This window comes from Tilletiaria anomala (genome assembly GCF_000711695.1).
Source record: "Tilletiaria anomala UBC 951 chromosome Unknown K437scaffold_84, whole genome shotgun sequence".
Taxonomy (NCBI): Eukaryota; Fungi; Basidiomycota; class Exobasidiomycetes; order Georgefischeriales; family Tilletiariaceae; genus Tilletiaria; species Tilletiaria anomala.
Window position 1 is genome coordinate 62,809 of NW_013546938.1, and position 18,714 is coordinate 81,522.

General features: G+C 55.6%; 5 protein-coding genes across 5 annotated transcripts; 2 read left to right on the plus strand and 3 right to left on the minus strand.

Annotated features, from left to right (window-relative positions):
- Window positions 1-1,054: 1,054 nt before the first annotated feature.
- Window positions 1,055-2,587, minus strand: K437DRAFT_180891 (uncharacterized protein). Its single transcript, XM_013386142.1, has 4 exons — window positions 1,626-2,587; window positions 1,515-1,558; window positions 1,349-1,422; window positions 1,055-1,278 (listed from the first exon to the last, which is right to left on the minus strand). The coding sequence occupies exons 1-4, from the start codon at window positions 2,448-2,450 to the stop codon at window positions 1,181-1,183; spliced, it is 1,041 nt and encodes a 346-aa protein (XP_013241596.1). The 5' UTR covers window positions 2,451-2,587; the 3' UTR covers window positions 1,055-1,180.
- A 2,829-nt stretch (window positions 2,588-5,416) lies between these two features.
- On the plus strand, window positions 5,417-9,379 carry K437DRAFT_258441 (uncharacterized protein). The gene is made up of 5 exons (XM_013386143.1): window positions 5,417-5,948; window positions 6,024-6,133; window positions 6,195-8,581; window positions 8,648-9,061; window positions 9,123-9,379. The coding sequence occupies exons 1-5, from the start codon at window positions 5,680-5,682 to the stop codon at window positions 9,330-9,332; spliced, it is 3,390 nt and encodes a 1,129-aa protein (XP_013241597.1). The 5' UTR covers window positions 5,417-5,679; the 3' UTR covers window positions 9,333-9,379.
- On the minus strand, window positions 9,340-15,513 carry K437DRAFT_249803 (uncharacterized protein). The gene is made up of 4 exons (XM_013386144.1): window positions 15,272-15,513; window positions 14,822-15,187; window positions 11,342-14,752; window positions 9,340-11,263 (listed from the first exon to the last, which is right to left on the minus strand). The coding sequence occupies exons 1-4, from the start codon at window positions 15,311-15,313 to the stop codon at window positions 9,404-9,406; spliced, it is 5,679 nt and encodes a 1,892-aa protein (XP_013241598.1). The 5' UTR covers window positions 15,314-15,513; the 3' UTR covers window positions 9,340-9,403.
- A 142-nt stretch (window positions 15,514-15,655) lies between these two features.
- K437DRAFT_258444 (uncharacterized protein) lies at window positions 15,656-16,423 on the plus strand. Its single transcript, XM_013386145.1, has 3 exons — window positions 15,656-15,932; window positions 16,027-16,215; window positions 16,299-16,423. The coding sequence occupies exons 1-3, from the start codon at window positions 15,822-15,824 to the stop codon at window positions 16,386-16,388; spliced, it is 390 nt and encodes a 129-aa protein (XP_013241599.1). The 5' UTR covers window positions 15,656-15,821; the 3' UTR covers window positions 16,389-16,423.
- Window positions 16,424-17,109: 686 nt separating this feature from the next.
- K437DRAFT_227012 (ThrRS/AlaRS common domain-containing protein) lies at window positions 17,110-18,247 on the minus strand (the record flags this gene model as incomplete). Its single annotated transcript, XM_013386146.1, has 3 exons — window positions 17,110-17,380; window positions 17,448-18,060; window positions 18,157-18,247. Coding segments are annotated over 3 exons (975 nt in total), but the record flags the coding sequence as incomplete, so codon positions are not given.
- Window positions 18,248-18,714: the final 467 nt, after the last annotated feature.

The following is an 18,714-nucleotide window of genomic DNA, read 5'->3' on the forward strand; positions in this document are numbered from 1 at the left end:
CTCACTCTCATCGCTCGTGGCCCGCACTCCCTGACCATGGCGATGATGGGTCTACGCCATATAGGACATGTGTGCGGCTTTTGTCTAGCTATGGAGGCTGTGGACCCTGCGAGGATCCATCCGCAATCATCTATGGTCATTGTTGCGCTGGGTAGCATTTATTGTGAAGGATGGAAAGGAACAAGCGATGATGTGCATTCAGCTCTCCCACGGCGCTAGCCCCACCATTGGCACATCCACCGGCAGCTCCCTCTCTCCTCTTATCACTCATGGTCGACTTTGCTACATGCACCTGTATGCTCCTCAGACGTATGAATCTATCCATTATCCCTACCTGCCTTCGTAGAGTGCCTCAACACCGCTGGGGAGTGGTCTACCGCGAGCGCCGACCAGCGTGCATCGCTAGGTCATGCGGCACCAAATTTTACGGCGAGTGTTACTTTAGGAAATCAATCAACAACAACCGTGTCATTCTCACCAGGTGCATAGCACTTAAAATTACAGGTTGATCTCGGGAAGGCGTGAGCCAAGAATGAACACTTGAGAAGACGCGTTCATCGTACGTATCAGCTAGAAGCGCACCATGACGGAGCCCATGGAAGACGACACGTCCGAGGAGCTGATGTCGACATCCTTGCTGCAGCGCGGCAGGCCTTCCTTGCGATTGTAGATGCAACCGTAAGCGTGCTTTTTGAGAATCTCATCCTTCCTGAACAAAACCATGTCGCGATCGGTACCCTTTCGGTCAAACTTGATGTCGAGATTAGATATCTGCGACGTAAAGTCAAACTTCCCCAGGAAGCTCGGCCAGTGCTCGACGGCCACGTTGCCGACTTTGGACGATATGTTCGACCGGACGAGCTTCGCTGGCTTTGCATCGACACCGCTGTCCCTGTACTTGACGTCGACACTGCCCTCGCTTGAATGAATCTCCGCTCTCGCCGGCTCGGACCCTTCTCGGCGGGGGTGCGCCACGGGCGAGACGCCGACACGGACACTGCCGACTGTCGCCTCTGCGTTGAAGTGCCACGACTCGACTTCCTCGGCGGAGATACTGCCGGCCGAAGTCTGAATCGATACAACGGGGCTGCGGACGGTCTTGATGTGGACACTGCCGCTGTCTGCCTGGAGCGTGGCAGATTCGGTGGCATCGATCGTGTCAAAACTCAATGACCCGACTCTAGAGATGGCGCGGAAGACGTCCGTATCGATTAGACCGGTCGATTTGATTGAGCCCACGCTCGTGGTCAACTCTACTATCTTGTCGGCTTTGAAACCCTGCAGAAGCACAAAGTGTCAGAGGCTAGACCAGCACATGCGAGCGCGGATACGTGGTTCATAGACTCACATCTCCCAATCTGACACTGCCGACATTTGAAGCGGCATGGAAACTTTTGAACAATACAGCGGTACCGACGGCATCTGCTTGGATAAAAGATATATCTGTCTTGATCTCGAAGTCGCCATACTTGCGAACGCCGGCAGCAGCCCTGGGAAGGGTCACAGTGACATACACGCGAAGTCGGTGCCTTCCGTCTTCGAATGAGCGATTTTGAGACTGCACGAGAGAAAAATGATGACCGTCAGCCAAATGACTGACCTGATGATGAAATAAAAGGACTCACGTAGATGCCCACGCCGAAACGGTTGCCGTCCTCTTTCTTTACGACGGTGAGCGCTTCTTTGAGGATAAATTCATGAGTTGCACGAGCCTCGACGTCCACTTGAATCTTGTCCCCTGTGCCTCTGCTAGTCTCTAGGGTAACCTTACCCGAGTGCCTCTGGCCAAAGTTGTGAATGAACAGTGAGCCATGGTTGGCGTCCAGCGTCAGGTGAGTTGTGCTCGAATATTGCTCGTTTTCACCTGGCTGGCGAGTGACGGGGCTCCAGTCAGGCCAATCAATTGTATTGCCGGGCCACAGGTTGGGGTTGGGCTTCTGAAGCTCCTCATGGCTGTCTGAGTCGGACCCTATACTCGATGACATCATGGACATCATGTCCATGATGATGACCCAGAAGAGAAGGATAGTTATCGCTGATGTTGCGAAACGAAAGAAACGACGGAGACACACGCGGCGTTTCTGGCCATTCTTTCCTTGCCGGCCATCTCTGTCGCCGGGTCTTCTGCCTCCATACTCGACATCTGCGAGCAGAGGAGTATATTCGTGCACTTCGTTCGAGCTGCCCATTGTTGGCACTTCGACAGGTTGTGGTGGGGGCAGTTGGGAGAGGTTGTTGCTGCTGGTTGCGAGGTCGTAGGATGGAGGAGCCTGGCCATCGTGTGTTGAGATATATACATGCTCGGGTTGAGCCTGTGTACTTTGCCAGTTGGATGAGGTTGAGAGCCCATGGGGGGAGCTGCTGTGCAATGCTTCGAAAGACTCAGCAGATGCTACAGCTGCGGCACCGTCACCGTCCGGTAGCGGCGGCTTCCTGTCGAGGATGGCCATCGCGAAAATGGATAGATGGGCAGAAATCCAAGCTTACAGCAAGCAGAGCAGAAAAATATGGGCAGTTTGAACAGTTCATTAATGTGTCAAGGCGAGCAGGATGTGTCTCTAGAGGCAAGCATCCGTTGCGATGGCCGACCAAAATCAAGTGATGTGGACGATGGTAGCTGCGCAGTTCGGAGTTGAAAGCGTGCTCACCTTCACAGCCACAGCTGCGCAGTCTGAGTCCATTTCACATTCTTTCTTTTTCTGCGAACAGCCAGCAAAAAGAATTCTGTGCGGTGGCACAAACAGCGCTTGCAGCGCTCGCTGGTCGGTGATTGTCACAACTGAACGTTCTCGCCGTTCGACTCTCGGGCTGTCCGTGAACACTGTGTCAAAGAGTCTGCACTTACCAAGCTCAATGCCGTCAAAGACACGATATCTCGGCCGTTGATACGTAGCGCAACCGTACATCGGCCCAGAGCTGCAGGCTTAAGTGCTCTGAATCGCCCAATTTTGACGGGCGGCGCGATCGGTCGAGCCCTCTGCTGGGCATACCTGTGACAAATTCGAGTGGAGCAAATCGGGCGGAGAGTTCACACTTCTGGGCGCGCCAAAAGGTGCAGTCGCATGTGTATACAGTAACCGTTGTATATTGCGAGAGCGAAGAACATAATAGCCGGACAACTTAACAGAGGGCTGGGCGGGCGGCTAAAAGTAAATCACAATCAGTTCTGTGTACGGTTGCACGACGGACCGACGCCACGACACGCGCTGCTCCCCATGCCCGTGCTTCCCGTGCCCCTTCTGCCACACCCTGCCTTCTATGTGCCTGATCGGTTCAGGCTCATAAATTTCGATAACAGCTTCCTTCTCCGGTACATGTAGAGCGACTCGGCGCCGAGCACGTGTGAGAACACCGTAAAGTCGCCGTCTCAGAGGCCCGCCATCTGCACGACCAGTTTATCCATCTCCGAGCTGATGTGGGAGAAGACAGCTGCCTCGGGCGGTTGCTCCTGAAACTGGGCGGTGATACCGCTGAGGAGGGTGGTGGCGTTGATGCGCGCATGAGTCTTGGGGCACATGTTGCGCACTTGAAGCCTCAGTTTGACAGCGCCGGTCGTGCTGCTGACGGCAATGTTCTTTAGCAACAAGAGAGTTAAGTCTAGCGGTGCAGAGGTGCTCGCGATGTGAATCTCAGGCGCACCGAGGAACTGTGTGTTGGAATTGCCAGCAGAAAATCGAGCGTGAATGAAGCCACTCAATGCGAATACGCCGGCAACGTGATACGAGTCGTCCTGCAAGCAGAAGGTGATCGATCCGCCGATACCCTGCAGGCTTCCCATCGCGGTCAGATCTCCCTGGCCGGTGCCAAGATGAATATCACCTGCGGTAACAAGGAGCTGGCGACGCCAGTGACACGCCTAGGATCAGCTGGAATGAGCTTATGTGCCAGCTCGGCAGCATCTGTGGCACTTGTGCAGGACTCACTCCAGTCTTGATTCACGCCCTGCTGGCCGTCCGCGATACACTGTTGTACACCAGTGTCTTGGATTTGTAACCGTCGTATGCGACGACATCGTCCATGATGTTGTCCATCGCTTCCGTCACGGTATCCAAATAGATCTATCGTATACTCTGGCCTGACCGAACGTCAATGAGGACACATATGTTGTCCTTGGGAGGGTTTATTCACATGCCTTCCGAGGCGAGTGTGAGCCCTTGCTTTTCGTGGCTCTTTATCCGGGCGAGCATGAGTGCATTTCCGACACTATAGTGATTGGCCGAAACGGCGGCGATGTTCACGTGCAGTTGCTGATCAGCTGCGTCAGGGTCTTCATCGTGAAGGTCTTTCATCTCGACAGGGCAATTTGCCGTCCTGTCTTGCATGTGTACTGCCCCGGTGTATCTCGTTCCAATTGCATGGATGAGGAAGCTGTTGAGCTCCCCTGGATTTAGCATGAGCCTGGCTGTCGAGTAGGACATATTGCGTGGCACACACAAGATTCAATTATGATGACGAGGGTAGTGACTACTATGAGCCGAATTGCTCAAAAGCAAGAGATTAGGCGAGGCATCTTCCGTCCTGTACTATGCTCGAGCAAGGCCGTCTCCTTATCGCCATTTCGTGCGCTGCTTAGCCCTCAACCACAGCTATTTCGACTCTGGCGATCCTCCTCTTGGACTTCTTCCAGGCTTGATGTGTAAAGCTGCTCGCCGAGGTCTTCAAGCATGTGCGATGAGCACAAGGATTTTCCGTGTGTCCCAGATGGACCGTCAGGGGATTGCATTTGCCGGGTTGACTTGTGACAAACGCTGCCATACGAAGGCGGCGCTGGCCGCATCGTGCTCGTGGAGATAGCGCCACCCCACTTCCGCAGTGATTTTCCGCCTCTCGGATTGTGAGATAGAGGCAAAAGCAGGCGACGGCTAGTGCTCCTGAAAAGCAGGCTGTTGCTGTTGCTGCTGCTGCTACTGCCCGTCAGTCGCAACATTCGTTGGTTCATGTTGGCTGCCGCCGCTCTGGGCTTTGCGGGAATGGGCTCTTTTCGATCGATCCGCGTCATCTCGCGGAATCTAAGGTGAGGGTGACCGGGGACATTATTGAGATGAGCTCGACTTGATTGGCCTCAGCCTACAAGTACATGGCAGCATGGTTCCATGCAACAGAGGTTTAAGCCGCCCATGCGTCGATGAGTGCATGCACGAGTGAGTGATTCGAGCAGAGGTGCATGCGAAGTCGAGGTAGAGAATACATAAACCACGTAGGACCTGCACAGCGATAGAAAGCGCCCGGCCACGGCGCAGCAGCGTTGGTTTTCGAGACCCGCCACTTTCTTTTTCCCCAAGAAATGTGCGGAACTGGTGAGAAATTCACACGAGTAAAAATAAAGAAATCACACAGCTGCCGCTTTTTTTTTTTTGTTGACGGGTGTTACTTCAGGTAACCTCTTCTTTCCCTCTGCTTAATACTTCGATCCTTCATCAGTCTGTGATTACTCTTCTCGCTCGATCTGATATACCCCCGGGCTTGACCGAGTCGGGGAACGAAGAGATTTAGAATAATAGGCAGAAAGTTAGACGACGATCGGCCTCAGGGAGCTCAAATTCCGGATCCCTTCTCGGGCTGCTCTCCAACTTTCAGTCGCGACCAGATCAGCCTGTCCTTTATTCTTCTGCCATGCGATAGCTTGCCCCTTTCAAAGCTTCGACGCTGCAAGATTAGAGACGTTCAGTGAAAGACACAATGTCTTCTGATTTGGAGAGACAGATCGTCCAGGCAGTCGACATTGCCGCCGGACCGCCTTCTGCGGCTGGGCCTAGCGCCGCAGATCCAAACCTGCGAAACCAAGCCTTGGAGTTCTTGAACAACCTCCAAACCATCCCGGATAAGTGCTGGACGCCAGGATGGAACCTCTTTACAGCGGGGACTAGCTCGGAAGGTGGTGCGGAGAGGAATAGTCCGAATGCTAGAATGTTCGGCTTGTCTTTGGTCACGTCCTTCTTGGAAGTCGCGTGAGTCACACTCCGTTGCAGCCCCTTACCAACGCAGCGAAGGTCTCCGCTGATTACATCGCTTTCGTCCTCTAGAGATCCTGCAAATCCAGCGACAGGGGGCGCAGTACAGTTCCTGCAAGAAGCTGTCCTCAAATATCTTCACGACGAGTTTGTGGTTGGCCAAGGGGAAGCAGGTCTTACATGTGAGTCTTCGCAGTGCCGATCGAAGCATATTCTATGCTGACAAAATCATGATGCACGCAGTCATCAAAAACAAACTTGCGCAAACAATCACGCACCTCCTCGTCCAGACATACACGCTTCCGACGCCCTCGACTTTACTTCCTCAACTTCTCAACTTGCTCCGTACACATCCACCCGGCTCACCTTCCACGTCCGTCTCTCCGCCGCCGCTCAACGCGGTCGCATGCGATATACTCCTTGCCACACTCCACGACCTCTCCCTGACGCTTGGCTCCGACGTCAGCATCCGCGCTGCCAAGACGAAGGAAGCACTGGCGCGGGACGCTCATGTGAAAGATGAGATCCGAGCGCACCACGCCTCAGCTTTGGTGGAGGAGGTATGGTGCATCATTGAAGAGTGCTCGACTAAGGTCAGCAATGGGTCAGGCGAGCGTCAGGTGAATGGTCCGACGCATTCTCTCGGTGCGAGCAATGCAGTCGACTTGCTTGTTCAAGCAGTTCACGTCGCTGGAGACTATGCGTCTTGGGTGGACATCTCGTTCATGGTCACGCCGAGGACAGTACAGCTTCTCCTGTCGTTGCTTCACCATCAGATTCCGAAGCTGAGAGGGGCCGCAGCGGATGCGCTGCTAGAGATCGTGCTCAAAGGGATGAAGCCGGAGGATAAGATGGAGCTGCTAAATGTTCTGGGCTTAACATCAATCATCTCATCTCTCGAGTATGCAACACGCACGAGCGGCACAAATGCCCAGCTCCAGGGGTTAGGCTTAGGGGAAAAGACGAACGGTTTCCATGCGACACCGGAAGCATCCAGCGTGGAAGGGGTCGAGTTCAGGGAGAGCATCGCCAAATTAGCCGATGGCATCGCCACTGAGCTTGCAAAGGTCGTCGAGGACGCCAATGGGCCCGAAGTAGCGCCGACGAGACTCGCAGCAGCCGAAATGCTCGACAACCACATGTCTTTGGTCCTTTCCTTCCTCGCAGATGAAGACGATGGACCTTCCGAGCAGGTCATCCCTTGCATACATACTGTCCTGGGCGCGTACAAAAAGCTTAAGCGCCGCACGACAGATCCATCGATCACACAGAACTCGGCGAACTTCATGCGCAACTTGATGGCTGTCACGCTGCAGAAGATGAAGTACGACCCGGATGCAGAATGGACAGGGATCGGCTCGGACGATGCTGAGGCTGATGATGATGAAACAGACGAGGACGAATCTGCTTTCAAAGAGCTGCGCAAGAGTCTCAAGCAGATTGCTGCGGCTGTCGCCGGGCTGGACGAGGGACTTTTCGCGGCGTCAGTGCAAGGTATCATCTTTAGCACGCTGCAGCGTTTCGAAACGAGCACAACCGGGGGAGCAACTCCACCGACATGGCAGGAAATGGAGATGGCACTCTACGCGACGTGGTTCTTCGGCGAGACGTTAGCTTCTGCTACGGGCCAAACCAAGTTCGGCTTGACGCCCGCAGCCTTTGTCGACACTTCAGATTTGCTAAACTCTACAGGCAGGAAAGGTGCCCCTAAGATGAGCGTAGATACGCTACGGTCGTTACCTTTGAACATCCTCGGAGAGACCATCGCCCGCCTGGCCCAGTCCAGCGTGGCATCTTTTGCTCATCCAGCGGTGCAATTGCAGTTCTTCGAATGTCTAGTGAGGTACTCGGCGTTCTTTGCGGTGCAGCCTCATGTTCTACAGCGCGCACTCGAGCCTTTCCTGGATGCTCGAGGCATCCACAATCCCAAAAAGGGCGTACGGCACCGCGTCAATTATCTACTGTCCCGCTTCGTACGAGAAACGCGTTTGCAGATCCCTCACGATCTGGTCAGTACCGTGTTGGAGAGCATGCAAGTTGTGCTCGTGATCAACGCTAAGCTCCCAGATGTCAACCCCGGCGAAGACCCTCTAGCAAAAGCAACAGACAAGGCCGGTTCTTTCGATAGCCAGCTGCATCTGTACGATCTCATTGGCATCCTTTTGGCGCTCTTGGCACAGGAGCCAGATAAGCAGACCAGCCTGTTGGCTGCGATCATTGCACCGCTCTCGTCCGGGCTGGAGCAGGCCGTTCAGCGCTTCGAGGCTTCAGGCAGGACAGACCTGGTGCAAGTTCTACAAGCACATCACCTCATTCTCGCGATGAGCAACCTTGCAAAGGGTTTCCCAGACGCCACGTTTTCGACCAATGCAGAGAATGGCACCCCGCCTGCATGGGTCGATGCTTTCAAGGCCATTACCGAGCAGATCATGGCCGCCGTCAGCAGCCTTCGGCAGTACTACGTTGTCCGAGAAGCCGGAAGGGGCGCCTTTGCCCGCATCGTGTCGACGATCGGCCGTGCGGCTTTGCCATTTGTACCCACGCTTATCGATTCGCTTCTCAGTGAAGTCACGTCCGTGGAACTGGTAGATTCACTCAACTTCCTCGGCCTCGTCGTGCATCGATACAAGGTGCGCGGTGCACAGCGAAACTCGTGCCCTGTGTGTATTGCTGACCGCGTTCTGATTTGGCATTAGGGCGATGTGCGAAGTGTCATGGACGACATTCTCTTGCTTCTCATCGAGCGCATCTTCTTCTTCCTCAATCAACCTGTCACGGGCACGGATGACTCTGTTGAGCGCACAGAGTTGCAAAAGGCGTACATTGCCCTGATCCACGCGATCATTCAGTCTGGCCTCGACGGTGTCCTCGTGTCGGAGAAGAATCAAGGCCAGCTGCAAACGCTCCTGCAAAGCTTGGTCTACTATGCTGGAAATGCGACTGACAGGACTTGTCAACGATCTGCGGTCACGACGCTGAGCGGCATCGTTTTCCAGTGGGGAAGCACCATGCAGGGATTTGAAACATTCATTTATGATACTCTTGTTCCTTTGGTATTCGAGACTCCCGCCAAGCCAGACTTCGACCTCGCGGACGCGCAATCCCAACAGGTGAGATTGCTCGTCGTCCTTTGCTTCATGAACCTAACGAATCACTTCTCATCTCTTGCAGGTGCTCGGGGAGCTGGCCAGCTTGATCAAAAAGATCTATGCCACCCGCGGCGAGGAAGTGCTGAACTTCCTCGTCACCTCCTATTTCCCGCGCATCAACTGCCCGCCTGAACTCGCGCAAGAGATGGCTGGTGGTCTCAAGAGCCAGGACGTCAAAGCATACAGGAAGCAGCTCCAAAAGTTTGTCAACCTCTCGACGGGCCGGTCGTAAATCGTACATCATGTATCGATAATTGCATGACATAACTTCAAATGCATTCGTTCTTTGCATGCTGGAAATCATCATTCTTCTTCATGAATCGTCTCAAGCCCTTCGTCGTCTTCGTTGAAATCGGTGAGACTTCCTTCTGCGTCGTCGTCCTCATTCTCGTCAACTCGCTCTTCATCCTCATCCTCCACACCTGCGTCCTCTTCATCTTCTGTCTCGCCTCCTTCCCATTCATCGTCTTCGCCCCCGTCGTCCTCCTCCTCTTCGTAATCGTCGTCGTCGCTTTGATGGATCGCATCTCCATCAGCCTGGTCACCATCTGAACCATGGTTATCCGTGGGGGCCTGCCTGTTCGCAGATGAGCCGAATGAGAGGGGCGAACTCGTTGCGGGCTTCGCAAAGTTGAAAGTAGGCAGAGCTCCTGTGCGACCAAAAGCAGAGATGGCCGATGTCGCCGGTAAAGACGATGCCGATGTTGAGAACAAGAATGGGGCCTTTCCGGATGGTGTCGTGGTTGGGGGCAGTGGTCCAAAGGAGAAAGCTGAACTGCTCGCGCTGGTTGCACTGACGCTCGGGTCAGACAATTTCGAGAGAAGAGTAGAACCAGAGGCTGGCTGCGTGGGAGGAGTTGTGTTTCCAAAAACGCTTGCAGAAGGCTTCGTAGAGGAAGCGCCACCTGTGAAAGCACTGGCGAACGGGGCTGGAGAAACTCCGCCAGAAGACGAAAACATGCCGACTTGGGGCACAGGGGGAGGTGGGCCGAAGGAAAAGAACGCGGCCGGCAGAGCACCAGGCGGCGTGACTTCGCGCTCTGGAATACGGACCGCATTCGAACTCCTTGCCTTGCCACTTGCCTTCGAAGAGCGGGGCCGAGGAGAGGAGCTCTCTGCCCGAGCACCCGGTGCAAAGCCTGCATCATCTTCAAGAAGCTCCATACTCAGCGCAGGTATTTGCGACTGCAACACTGTGATACCGTTTGTAGGAGGCGTAGGTATGATCTGTCTTTGATCTTTTGCAATCGTCATCGGCACAGCTGAAACTTGTGCGGATGCGACGGATGCTGGACGCTGCCCCACCGAGATTGAGCCGTTCATACGTGCAAACGACATTTGCAAGTCGCCTGCCTGGAAATCGCGCCTTCTAGAGGCAACATCACTTTCCAAGCGGGTGAGTAGGGGTGTCCTGATCTCCTGCTGAAATGCTGAAGCGAGTCGCGAAGCACTTTGATGCGCGCGAAGTGCAGCCGCCGCTCCTCCGGATCGCTCGCTTGCGTTCGCTTCGAGTGAATTCGCCATATTTGACATCTTGAAAGGATCCACAGAGCTCCTCCATAGCGCTGACGGCGTGCTTGATTTGGGCGGTGAAGTGTCAACCTGCGCCAGCTTGAATGCCACAGCCAATTCGTTGAGCTTCATCATGGACTCTGTTGCACGGGTCGTCAAGTTGCGCACAGAGCGAGTGGTAGAGTCCAGTGAAGGCGCTCGAAAGGCGTGGCGTTGGTTCTTTTCGTTGTTGATGCGACTTTTCAGCTGCGTGAGATACTCTTCCAGCTCTGTCGTCCGATTATGCAGTTCCTGAGCTTTTCGGCGCAGCTGAGCCTGTGATTCTGCTTGCTCTGGGCCGAGCTGGCGAATTCGAACGAGCCTAGCGAACTCAGGGTCGCTCCGAGCTCTAACGAAACGAGCTGTCTCTTCTCGCTTGGCTTCCGCTTTCAGCTGCAAACTACGGAGTGCCGCGACTCTGCGTTGCTGCTCATTTCCATCTTGAGCGATCGTGCTGATATCTTTACCAAGCTGCAACGCTAGAAGCTTCACCTCAGAAGTATCCCCAAGAGACCACGGCTGGTTCGAGAGATCCTCTAGAGTCTTGTGGGTATTGGATTTGGGAGCGACATGCGCATGGTACTCTGCGCACTTTTCCATGTTGCCCTTGAGCTAGATACGTGAAGTGGTGGTTGGCGCTCAGCATTGATTATATGCGCCAAGAGAATCTGAGAATGGACAATCACTCACCACTTGCAACTCTTGTTCGATAACTCGGTAAACATCACCGAATTGACGTTGGATGCCAGTCTCATCGTCCTCAGAGGTAGAAGAATTCTTCACATTAAAGGTTAGGCGCGGTGGCTGTGATGCAGGAGCGAGACTTGATGGTGTCGAGGTCGGCGGCTGTTGTGATACGGCCGCCTGGGGAGACTTTGGTTGGTTGAATACCGCGCTGGGACCAACATGATTTGCGGGCGTTGAAGGAGCGGCTCCTGTAAACATGGCCGGCATCGTCTTTGCTGAAATCGGAGACGAGCCAAACGGGAGGCCTTGCTGTTGCACAGGCTCTTGAGACCGAGCCCCAAAGGCAGGCGGTGCGAATGGAGATGGTGGCTTCCCAGACGACGGCAAGCGGAATAGTGATGGCTTTGAACCTGTATCTGCGCTTTCTGCAGGTTTGCTCTGGCCTACGGGTTGACCGAAGGAGAAAGGGGAGCCTCCCGGCTTGTTGTTACAAGCTGGTGACTCTGTCGGCGCAGCAGATGGTGTCCCAAAAGAAAATGGCTTCTGGGCAGCAGCTGAATTCTCTGCAGGCAGAGCAAAAGTGATCGGTGTTTGTGACTTAATATTGAACGAGAGTGGCTTCTCCGCTGGAGGTTTAGCAGTTGGACTTGCAGAAGAGGCGGGCGGAGCGAACGCCGGGAATGGGCTCGATCCAGGTTTCGTCACTGCACCGAAGGCCGGAGATGTGCCAAAGCTGAAGGGTGCTCCTTGAGGGGGCGCAGGGCAGATTGGCTTGAAAGTGAGCGATGGAGCCGCCAGTGGTGACCGGCCTGCTGCATCGGTGTCGACCCCCGCAGCGTTGGACCTCTGCAACGCCTCCTTCTCGGCATCTAAAGTCTTTTCCTTCTCTGCAGCGTCGGCCTCTGCCTTGCGCCGAGCAGCAACTTCTGCAGCAGCCTTGCGCTCCGACTCTTCCTTGACATGTTCCTCTTCTTTCCGCTTCTGTCTCTCTGCTTCTGCTCGTTCGCATTCCTCCGCCTCTTCTTGTTTCAGCCTTTCAGCTTCCTTGCGCTCGCGCTCCGCCTTTGCGTCAAGCTCTCTCTTCTCGCGCTCGACTCTCTCTGCTTCCTCGCGCACGCGCTCTTCTTCTTCTGCTTTCTGCTTCCGCTCAGCCTCTTCTCGCTCACGCTTCTTTTGCTCCTCCTCCATTTGATGCTTTCGCTCTTCCTCCTGTTTCTTCTCTTCCTCTTCGCGGCTCCTTTTAACATCCTCTTCCTGGCGCTTGAGTTCTGTTTCCTTCTTACGCGCATCCTCTTCCTCTTGGGTCTTCCGATCTTCTTCTTTCTTTCGTGCCTCAGCCTCCTCTTTCCCATCTTCAGACTCGCCGAGCATATCACCAAGATCTGACATACCAAAGCCATCTGAAGGCTGTGCGGTCCGCGTCGGCTGCATGGATTGCAGTGTCTGCGCTTCGGCAGCGACAGGCCCGCCAAAACTGAAGCGTGAGGTGGTCGGCGCGTCCGCTCCGAAGACCGGAGCGGCTGTGCCTTTTGATTGGACTGCGCCGCCGTTGCCAAAGATTGATCCTCCAGCCGGCGTATCCCCTTTGGCTAGAGCTCCAAAACCCCCTCCAGATACGTTTCCAAAGCTAAACCCAGCACTGGGCTCGACTGCCTCATTGGTAGATGCACCTGGGGATGATTGACCGAACACGATGGGTTGTCCGAACGCGCTCTTCTGACCGAAGGCGCTTGCCTGCCCAAATGCACGTGCTTGGCCGAATGCGCTTGCCTGGCCAAAGGCTGGAGGGGGGGGACTTGCGGAGACGGGAGAGCCCGAAGAAGGCTCTGCAGGCTTGGCTCCGAAGCTGAAGGCGGCGGACGCTGGTGACCTGGCGGGCGCGCCAAAAGCTGTCGCTCCTTTGTTCGCAAAGCCACCGAAACTGAAGGCAGTCGTTTTGGTATTTGAAGAATCAGAGGGACTCGTACCTTCCTTTGTTGCGCTGCCAAAGGCAGCCGCGGGTGCTTGCTGAGCGTCAAGTTTGCCAACGCTGCCAAAGATAGATCCGCCTGCTCCTTCGGCGTTCTGCGCCAGCGCTCCGAAGCCCATAGCAGGCTTGTTCGCCAAGCCTGCAAAGCCTCCTCCCGATCCGAACGAGATGCTAGGCTTCGGAGATTCTGTCGTTGACACGCTAGGTGATGCTCGGCCAAAGGCGCTAGACTGCCCAAAGGCGCTAGTCGGTCCGAACGTGCTTTTCTGGCCGAAGGCGGGTGCTGAACCAAATGCGGAGGTTGAACCAAAAGCAGGTGTTGAGCCGAAGGCAGAAGGAGTACCGAATGCAGGTGTGGTAGAGGGAGTCGTCCCTGTGGCATTGTCAAAGGAGAAGGGTGATGTAGTAGTCGGTGGTCTGGGACTCGGCGTCGCTCCGGACATTGCGCCTGAGATTTGCTGTGTTGCTATTGGATCTGTGGACATCTCCGCTTCGGTCCCGTTCAACACACCGAGGTTCTGCTGCATAGAGGGATACGCTGCTCCATTTCCGTGGATGACGTGATACGCAAGCAGGACCCCATCATTTGTGTAGATGTAGAGCACGGGCATGGGCGGAAATTTGTCTTTCCCATCTTCACCTCGCGCAGCTGCATTAGGATCATCCACATTGGCAGAGGAGGTAAGGTCGAAGCCGAGCGCTACCGGTGAAGTGTCAGCATCCTTGTCGACAGATGAAAAAGGCAGTGTCGGTCGTGATGTCTCTTCCAGCTCCATGTTGCTCCATCCACCCGCTTCATTTGGCTGTGCATCATTTTTGCTGCCGATGACACCCACATCGGTGCTAGGCACGTTGCCGACGAAGATAAGATGTTTGAACTCAGCCCATCCCTTCAGCCATGCGCAGTGCCGCCTCTGCTTTGGGCCACCCTCTGCGAATCCGAAGATGGGCGCAGGGTCAAGCGGAAAGTGGACGAATTTGATCTGCTTGGTAGAAGCGTCTCGCAATATTACGAACACCTGATCGTCCTCGCTGAGATCTGCATCGGTGCTGGCAGCGCTCGAGTAAGTAGCAAGAAAGACATGATTTTCGATCCAGCGCAAGTCGGCGACGCAGAAGTTGGCGGAGAGTCCCTCTGGCTTGACGATCGTGTCCTTTTGTTCACCCGCTGGTGTAAATTGTACGATCTCACCGGTGACCAAACCGAGAGCGAGCTGTTTTCCCTTGACGGACCAGCAGATGGATGTGACACGCGAAGGAGCAGCAAGCCCGGTGCCAAAGACTCCTGTCCGCACGTCAAGCGTGATGGGCTGGCCTGATTCTGCCCTACTGGAGCCCGGCTCCGAGTAAAGAGCAACAGCTAACTCAGGCCGATCCGATGGATTCGCCACAATCTCAAGAAGAATCAGACCTGGGCTCGGAGGTTGGAGCACCGCAGCTGGCGTCTGCCGCGTCGGGATTCATCTCGCATATCAGCATATGACGGCAGCGTCACTCGTACCATGGAAACTCACCAGGTCGCACGCAAGGACCTTGGCAGTCTCCCATATCGCGATCATGCCATTTCTCAGTCCGACCAGCACTCTGTCTCCGGCATCCGCAAATCCAACAAAGCTAGGCGTCGCTCCGAGCGCAGGCTGGGAGATTGTCTCAACCTGGACAGCCGGGCTGAGCTGCGGAGTGGAGTGATTCGAGCCGGATGCAAATGTTTCCCGCAAGCCTTCCAAGGGATGGAGCAGGAATCCTACACTTGTCGCTGCTATGCACAAGCTTTTGCTGTTGGATACGCTGAACAGGCGACATGCACTATTTTTGGGAATGTCGAGCGGGGACGACAACCGCACGTTCACATTCTTCTGAAGCTGCTGCAAGATGAGATTCTGTTGCATACAATGTCCCGTTTCACTCTATCGGTCAGAAAAAACTCCCTGTATACTCGTGCAATGTCACTGCCATTCACATACCTTGAGCTCCTCTTCGCCTGCCTCGACCTGTTCAAGCGCCATCTTTGGCCGGCTACTGGTGCGCGTGCTCACGGGAAGCGCACAACCGCTGCGACTACTTTTACCCTGATGCGCCTCCTGATCACGCACTTACACCTAGTTGCACCTGCCGACAGCTTCGGCGGGTGGGACGGCGTCCGGCGATGCTGGACATGTCACATGCACTGAGCGAGGAAGAAAGACAGCAGTCAAGATGAGCGAGCTGCCAGCATGGCGGTCCAGAATACGCGCAGCAAGGTCGGCAGCCAGGTTTTCTTCGCCCGAGAGAAGCGGAAGGTCCGAGCATCAACATTTGGCGACCAACACTTTCGTAACCCATTTGCTCCCTTCCAAACGCCTTCGAAACAGAAAAGTTATCCTGCCCTTAGTACCTCACGCAACTGGCGCCACTGTTCAGGAGCTTGTGAGGCGACGCATCGTACTCTCTTCCTCATTTTGATCCTTCATAGTGGGTGGCCTCCCTGCCTGACGCCGGAGCGTGCTGTCCATACCCGCGTGTGACTTCGTTACGATGTCTTCCACCATCCCGGACCCAGAGACATGCACTTACCTCTACAAAATCTTGACGCCAGCAGAGTCCGATAGCTTGCCAGAAACCGCCTGGCATGGCACCCCTCTCGATGTGTGTCTCATTTCGGTTCCTCCTCCGCTATAGTCGGTGACGTTTCCCGGGGAAGGCTGACTTCGGTATGAATAACTTTCGTCCCAATCTCAAGGTAAAAGACGAGTTCATCCACCTCTCCAACGCGCACCAGCTCGTAGCGGTCTTACAGAAGTGGTTCTCCAAAACCTTTGTACCCGTCGACACGCTTTACTTGCATGTCCTGCCGCGCTCAGCCATCCGGCGAGACCAGACACTCCAATTCGACTCCGTCGGGGACACCAAATTCGGGCACATCTACGGTGTGAGTCTCTTTGACCTAAATGCGGACGATGCATCGCACCTCCCTCTGAATGCAACGTCCTACACACAAACACACACAAATAGGAGATAGATCCAAAGACGCAGTTTGAAAAGCGTATAGAGATTCACCGCAAGTCGGACGGTAGCTGGGGAATTCCGGAGCTGCCCTTTTGATGTATGTACAGCACGGAAAGAAAGGAAGAATGCATTCTGCGTGCTACGCGACACCCTGGAGTGCATGCTTCAACGCCTCCATTCTCCGCCTAGCGTCCTCCTTTTCCCACCTGGGCTCTGCAACAGGCGCTTTCGTTGAAGACGAAGAAGGGGAAGGAGACAACTTTCCCTGCCATCGGCCATTGCCTCCGCCTTTGAGGCGGTCGCCAAAAGTGCTTCGCAGTTGCTCAGCTGCCTTGGAGACGAGCCGCTCTGCGGCCGAGGGCGCTTGCCTTGTCCCTGCCTTCTTGCCACCACCACCTGGCGCACCCGCTTCTGGCACTGGTGCCGCTGACGGCGTCTCAAACGCGACGAGCAGCAGCGATTCGGTGCGGGAGCCAATGACGAGCGGCGCAGCGGGCACCGTTGCTCCGGAGCTGAGGCACAGCAGCAATGTTGGAAGGCCATCCGCCGTGCGGGCCTGTCGGTAGACGCTCTCGACCTCTCGCGCGACGGCACTCAGGAGCTCGAGGTCCGCGTCGGCTCGGTGCAGGGTGATCGCGCACATGCGCGGCGCTGAGCCGTCGTCTATTGCAGTGTGCTGTTGGTACGCTTGCAGAGTATACATGCAGTCAAGCTCTGCCTTCCTGCGCTGGAGCCGCGCCAACGGTCCGCTTGTGCTGTTGTGGTCCATGGCCAAGGGCGAAAGAGCAGACTGCACGACAGCCTCCGCAAGGCTCAGCGCGACCTCTTCCTTGAGCTGGAGTTCCCGCTTCCTGGCGCCCTTCTCTTTGGCCATTAGCATGTCTAGCCGCGCGGTTGTCTCGCCCCTCGCGCAGCCGAGGGTGCGCGAGATGCTCGCCGCGACGTCGAATGACTCAAGCAGGTTGTGAAAGGCGCGGCGCCCAACGTCAAAGTATAGGCGCACGTTGCTCCCGCGGATCTTGGACGTGCCAGGGTAGATGTGTATGTAGTGTAGGAAGCGGAGCGATGGCCAATGTGTCCCACAGCATCTGCCCCATTTCGATACGTGGGGTAAGCGCTGCCACGTCGGTTCTGGAGCGAGCGTGTCCCACTCACGGATTTGCGTCTATCCCGTCGATATTGACAGTCCGGATGACGCCTTGCGAGTTGACATCGTCGCCCGCGCCATCTGCACCAGCCACATAGTCCTGGGGTAGCTTCGGCGGCGCATGTGCGACCTGCTCCATCGACTCGACCGTCACGGTAATCGAATGGCCTCGCTTGATGGAGGCGCTCAGCTGTGCTCTGACGCTCTCCAGCTCCGCATCCGTTGGAGCGCGCGGGAGCTCAACGTAGCACGGCTGCGGCCATGCTGCGAGGCCCCACGAAAGCGTCGGAAGTGGCGGATCGAGCGAATCCAGGTACGCAGACAAGAGATGCTGGCCCGTGTGCTGCTGCATGTGGTCTTCGCGTCTCTGCCAGTCGACCTTTACGAGAACCTTTGCGCCTCGTTGGAGCAGGTTCTGCGCCGGCACACCTGATGGTATATGGACCATATGCACGGCATCGAGGTTGCGTCGAAAGGCAGAGACAATCGACAGCTCTGCCGGCTGTGATCCCTCGAAAGATTCGAACAGCTGCAGCGTGCCCGTGTCACTTGGCTGACCTCCACCCTCGGGAAAGATGATGGTGTCCTGGAGCAAGACATGCCACAGCTCTCCAGTATCTTCTGTTATGCTTGACACTGGCGAGTCCTTCGCCTGCTTGTCGTTCGTCTTCCCGCTGGCGCCACCGCCATTCTTGACCTTGCTGCCGCTGCTGGCACCCGCAACGGACGCCCTTTTGGCCGAATGGACGACCGTCGTCAGCTCCTTGCACAGGGGATCATTCTGACACCGCAGCAGGCCGACTGGCATGGTTGGTGAAGTGGCAGCAACGTGGGAGAGCACGGCACCGCGGACATTGAGATAGTCGGAGGGCGTCTCTGCGCCAACGTCTGTTCGCGCTGACATGGTTATCGCGGGGAAGCGGGACGAAAGAGAGGAGGGTTTGGGGTAACGTTGCGCTCTAGCCTTCCAATGCGGCTGATCACGGCAGGCTGCATGTAGCAGAGAGGTCCAAGCGTGAAAGTATTCATAAGGAGCAACGCTTGTTTTCCAATCCGGCGGTGATGTGAATGACCGACGATGGGTGGCTCCAAGAGGTGACTGGAGGGTTCTGATCTCCATCTACTTCTCCCTTCGGATCCGTCGGCCGACTGCTGGGCTGCCCCGTCCCTGCTGGCTTTCGGTCTGGTTGCCTTCCGGCCGAGAGACATCCCGCCGCAGACAAGACTCGATCAATCCCCAGGATTGTTACTGCCTAGCCTTGCATCTGTTACTCT

Excerpts from the sequence above, each read along its gene's own strand:
- K437DRAFT_258444 (XM_013386145.1), top strand. The coding sequence starts at position 15,822 with ATGTCTTCCACCATCCCGGACCCAGAGACATGCACTTACCTCTACAAA. Across the intron at positions 15,933-16,026 it reads GGCATGGCACCCCTCTCGAT|GTAAAAGACGAGTTCATCCA; the intron begins GTGTGTCTCATT and ends CCCAATCTCAAG. Across the intron at positions 16,216-16,298 it reads AATTCGGGCACATCTACGGT|GAGATAGATCCAAAGACGCA; the intron begins GTGAGTCTCTTT and ends ACACACAAATAG.
- K437DRAFT_180891 (XM_013386142.1), bottom strand. The coding sequence starts at position 2,450 with ATGGCCATCCTCGACAGGAAGCCGCCGCTACCGGACGGTGACGGTGCC. Across the intron at positions 1,423-1,514 it reads GGAAGGCACCGACTTCGCGT|ATGCCGTCGGTACCGCTGTA; the intron begins GTATGTCACTGT and ends TTATCCAAGCAG. Across the intron at positions 1,279-1,348 it reads GCAGTGTCAGATTGGGAGAT|GGTTTCAAAGCCGACAAGAT; the intron begins GTGAGTCTATGA and ends GTGCTTCTGCAG.
- K437DRAFT_249803 (XM_013386144.1), bottom strand. The coding sequence starts at position 15,313 with ATGGCGCTTGAACAGGTCGAGGCAGGCGAAGAGGAGCTCAAG. Across the intron at positions 15,188-15,271 it reads CAGGCGAAGAGGAGCTCAAG|AATCTCATCTTGCAGCAGCT; the intron begins GTATGTGAATGG and ends TGTATGCAACAG. Across the intron at positions 14,753-14,821 it reads AGGTCCTTGCGTGCGACCTG|ACGCCAGCTGCGGTGCTCCA; the intron begins GTGAGTTTCCAT and ends CCGACGCGGCAG.
- K437DRAFT_258441 (XM_013386143.1), top strand. The coding sequence starts at position 5,680 with ATGTCTTCTGATTTGGAGAGACAGATCGTCCAGGCAGTCGACATTGCC. Across the intron at positions 5,949-6,023 it reads ACGTCCTTCTTGGAAGTCGC|AGATCCTGCAAATCCAGCGA; the intron begins GTGAGTCACACT and ends TTCGTCCTCTAG. Across the intron at positions 6,134-6,194 it reads AGGGGAAGCAGGTCTTACAT|TCATCAAAAACAAACTTGCG; the intron begins GTGAGTCTTCGC and ends TGATGCACGCAG.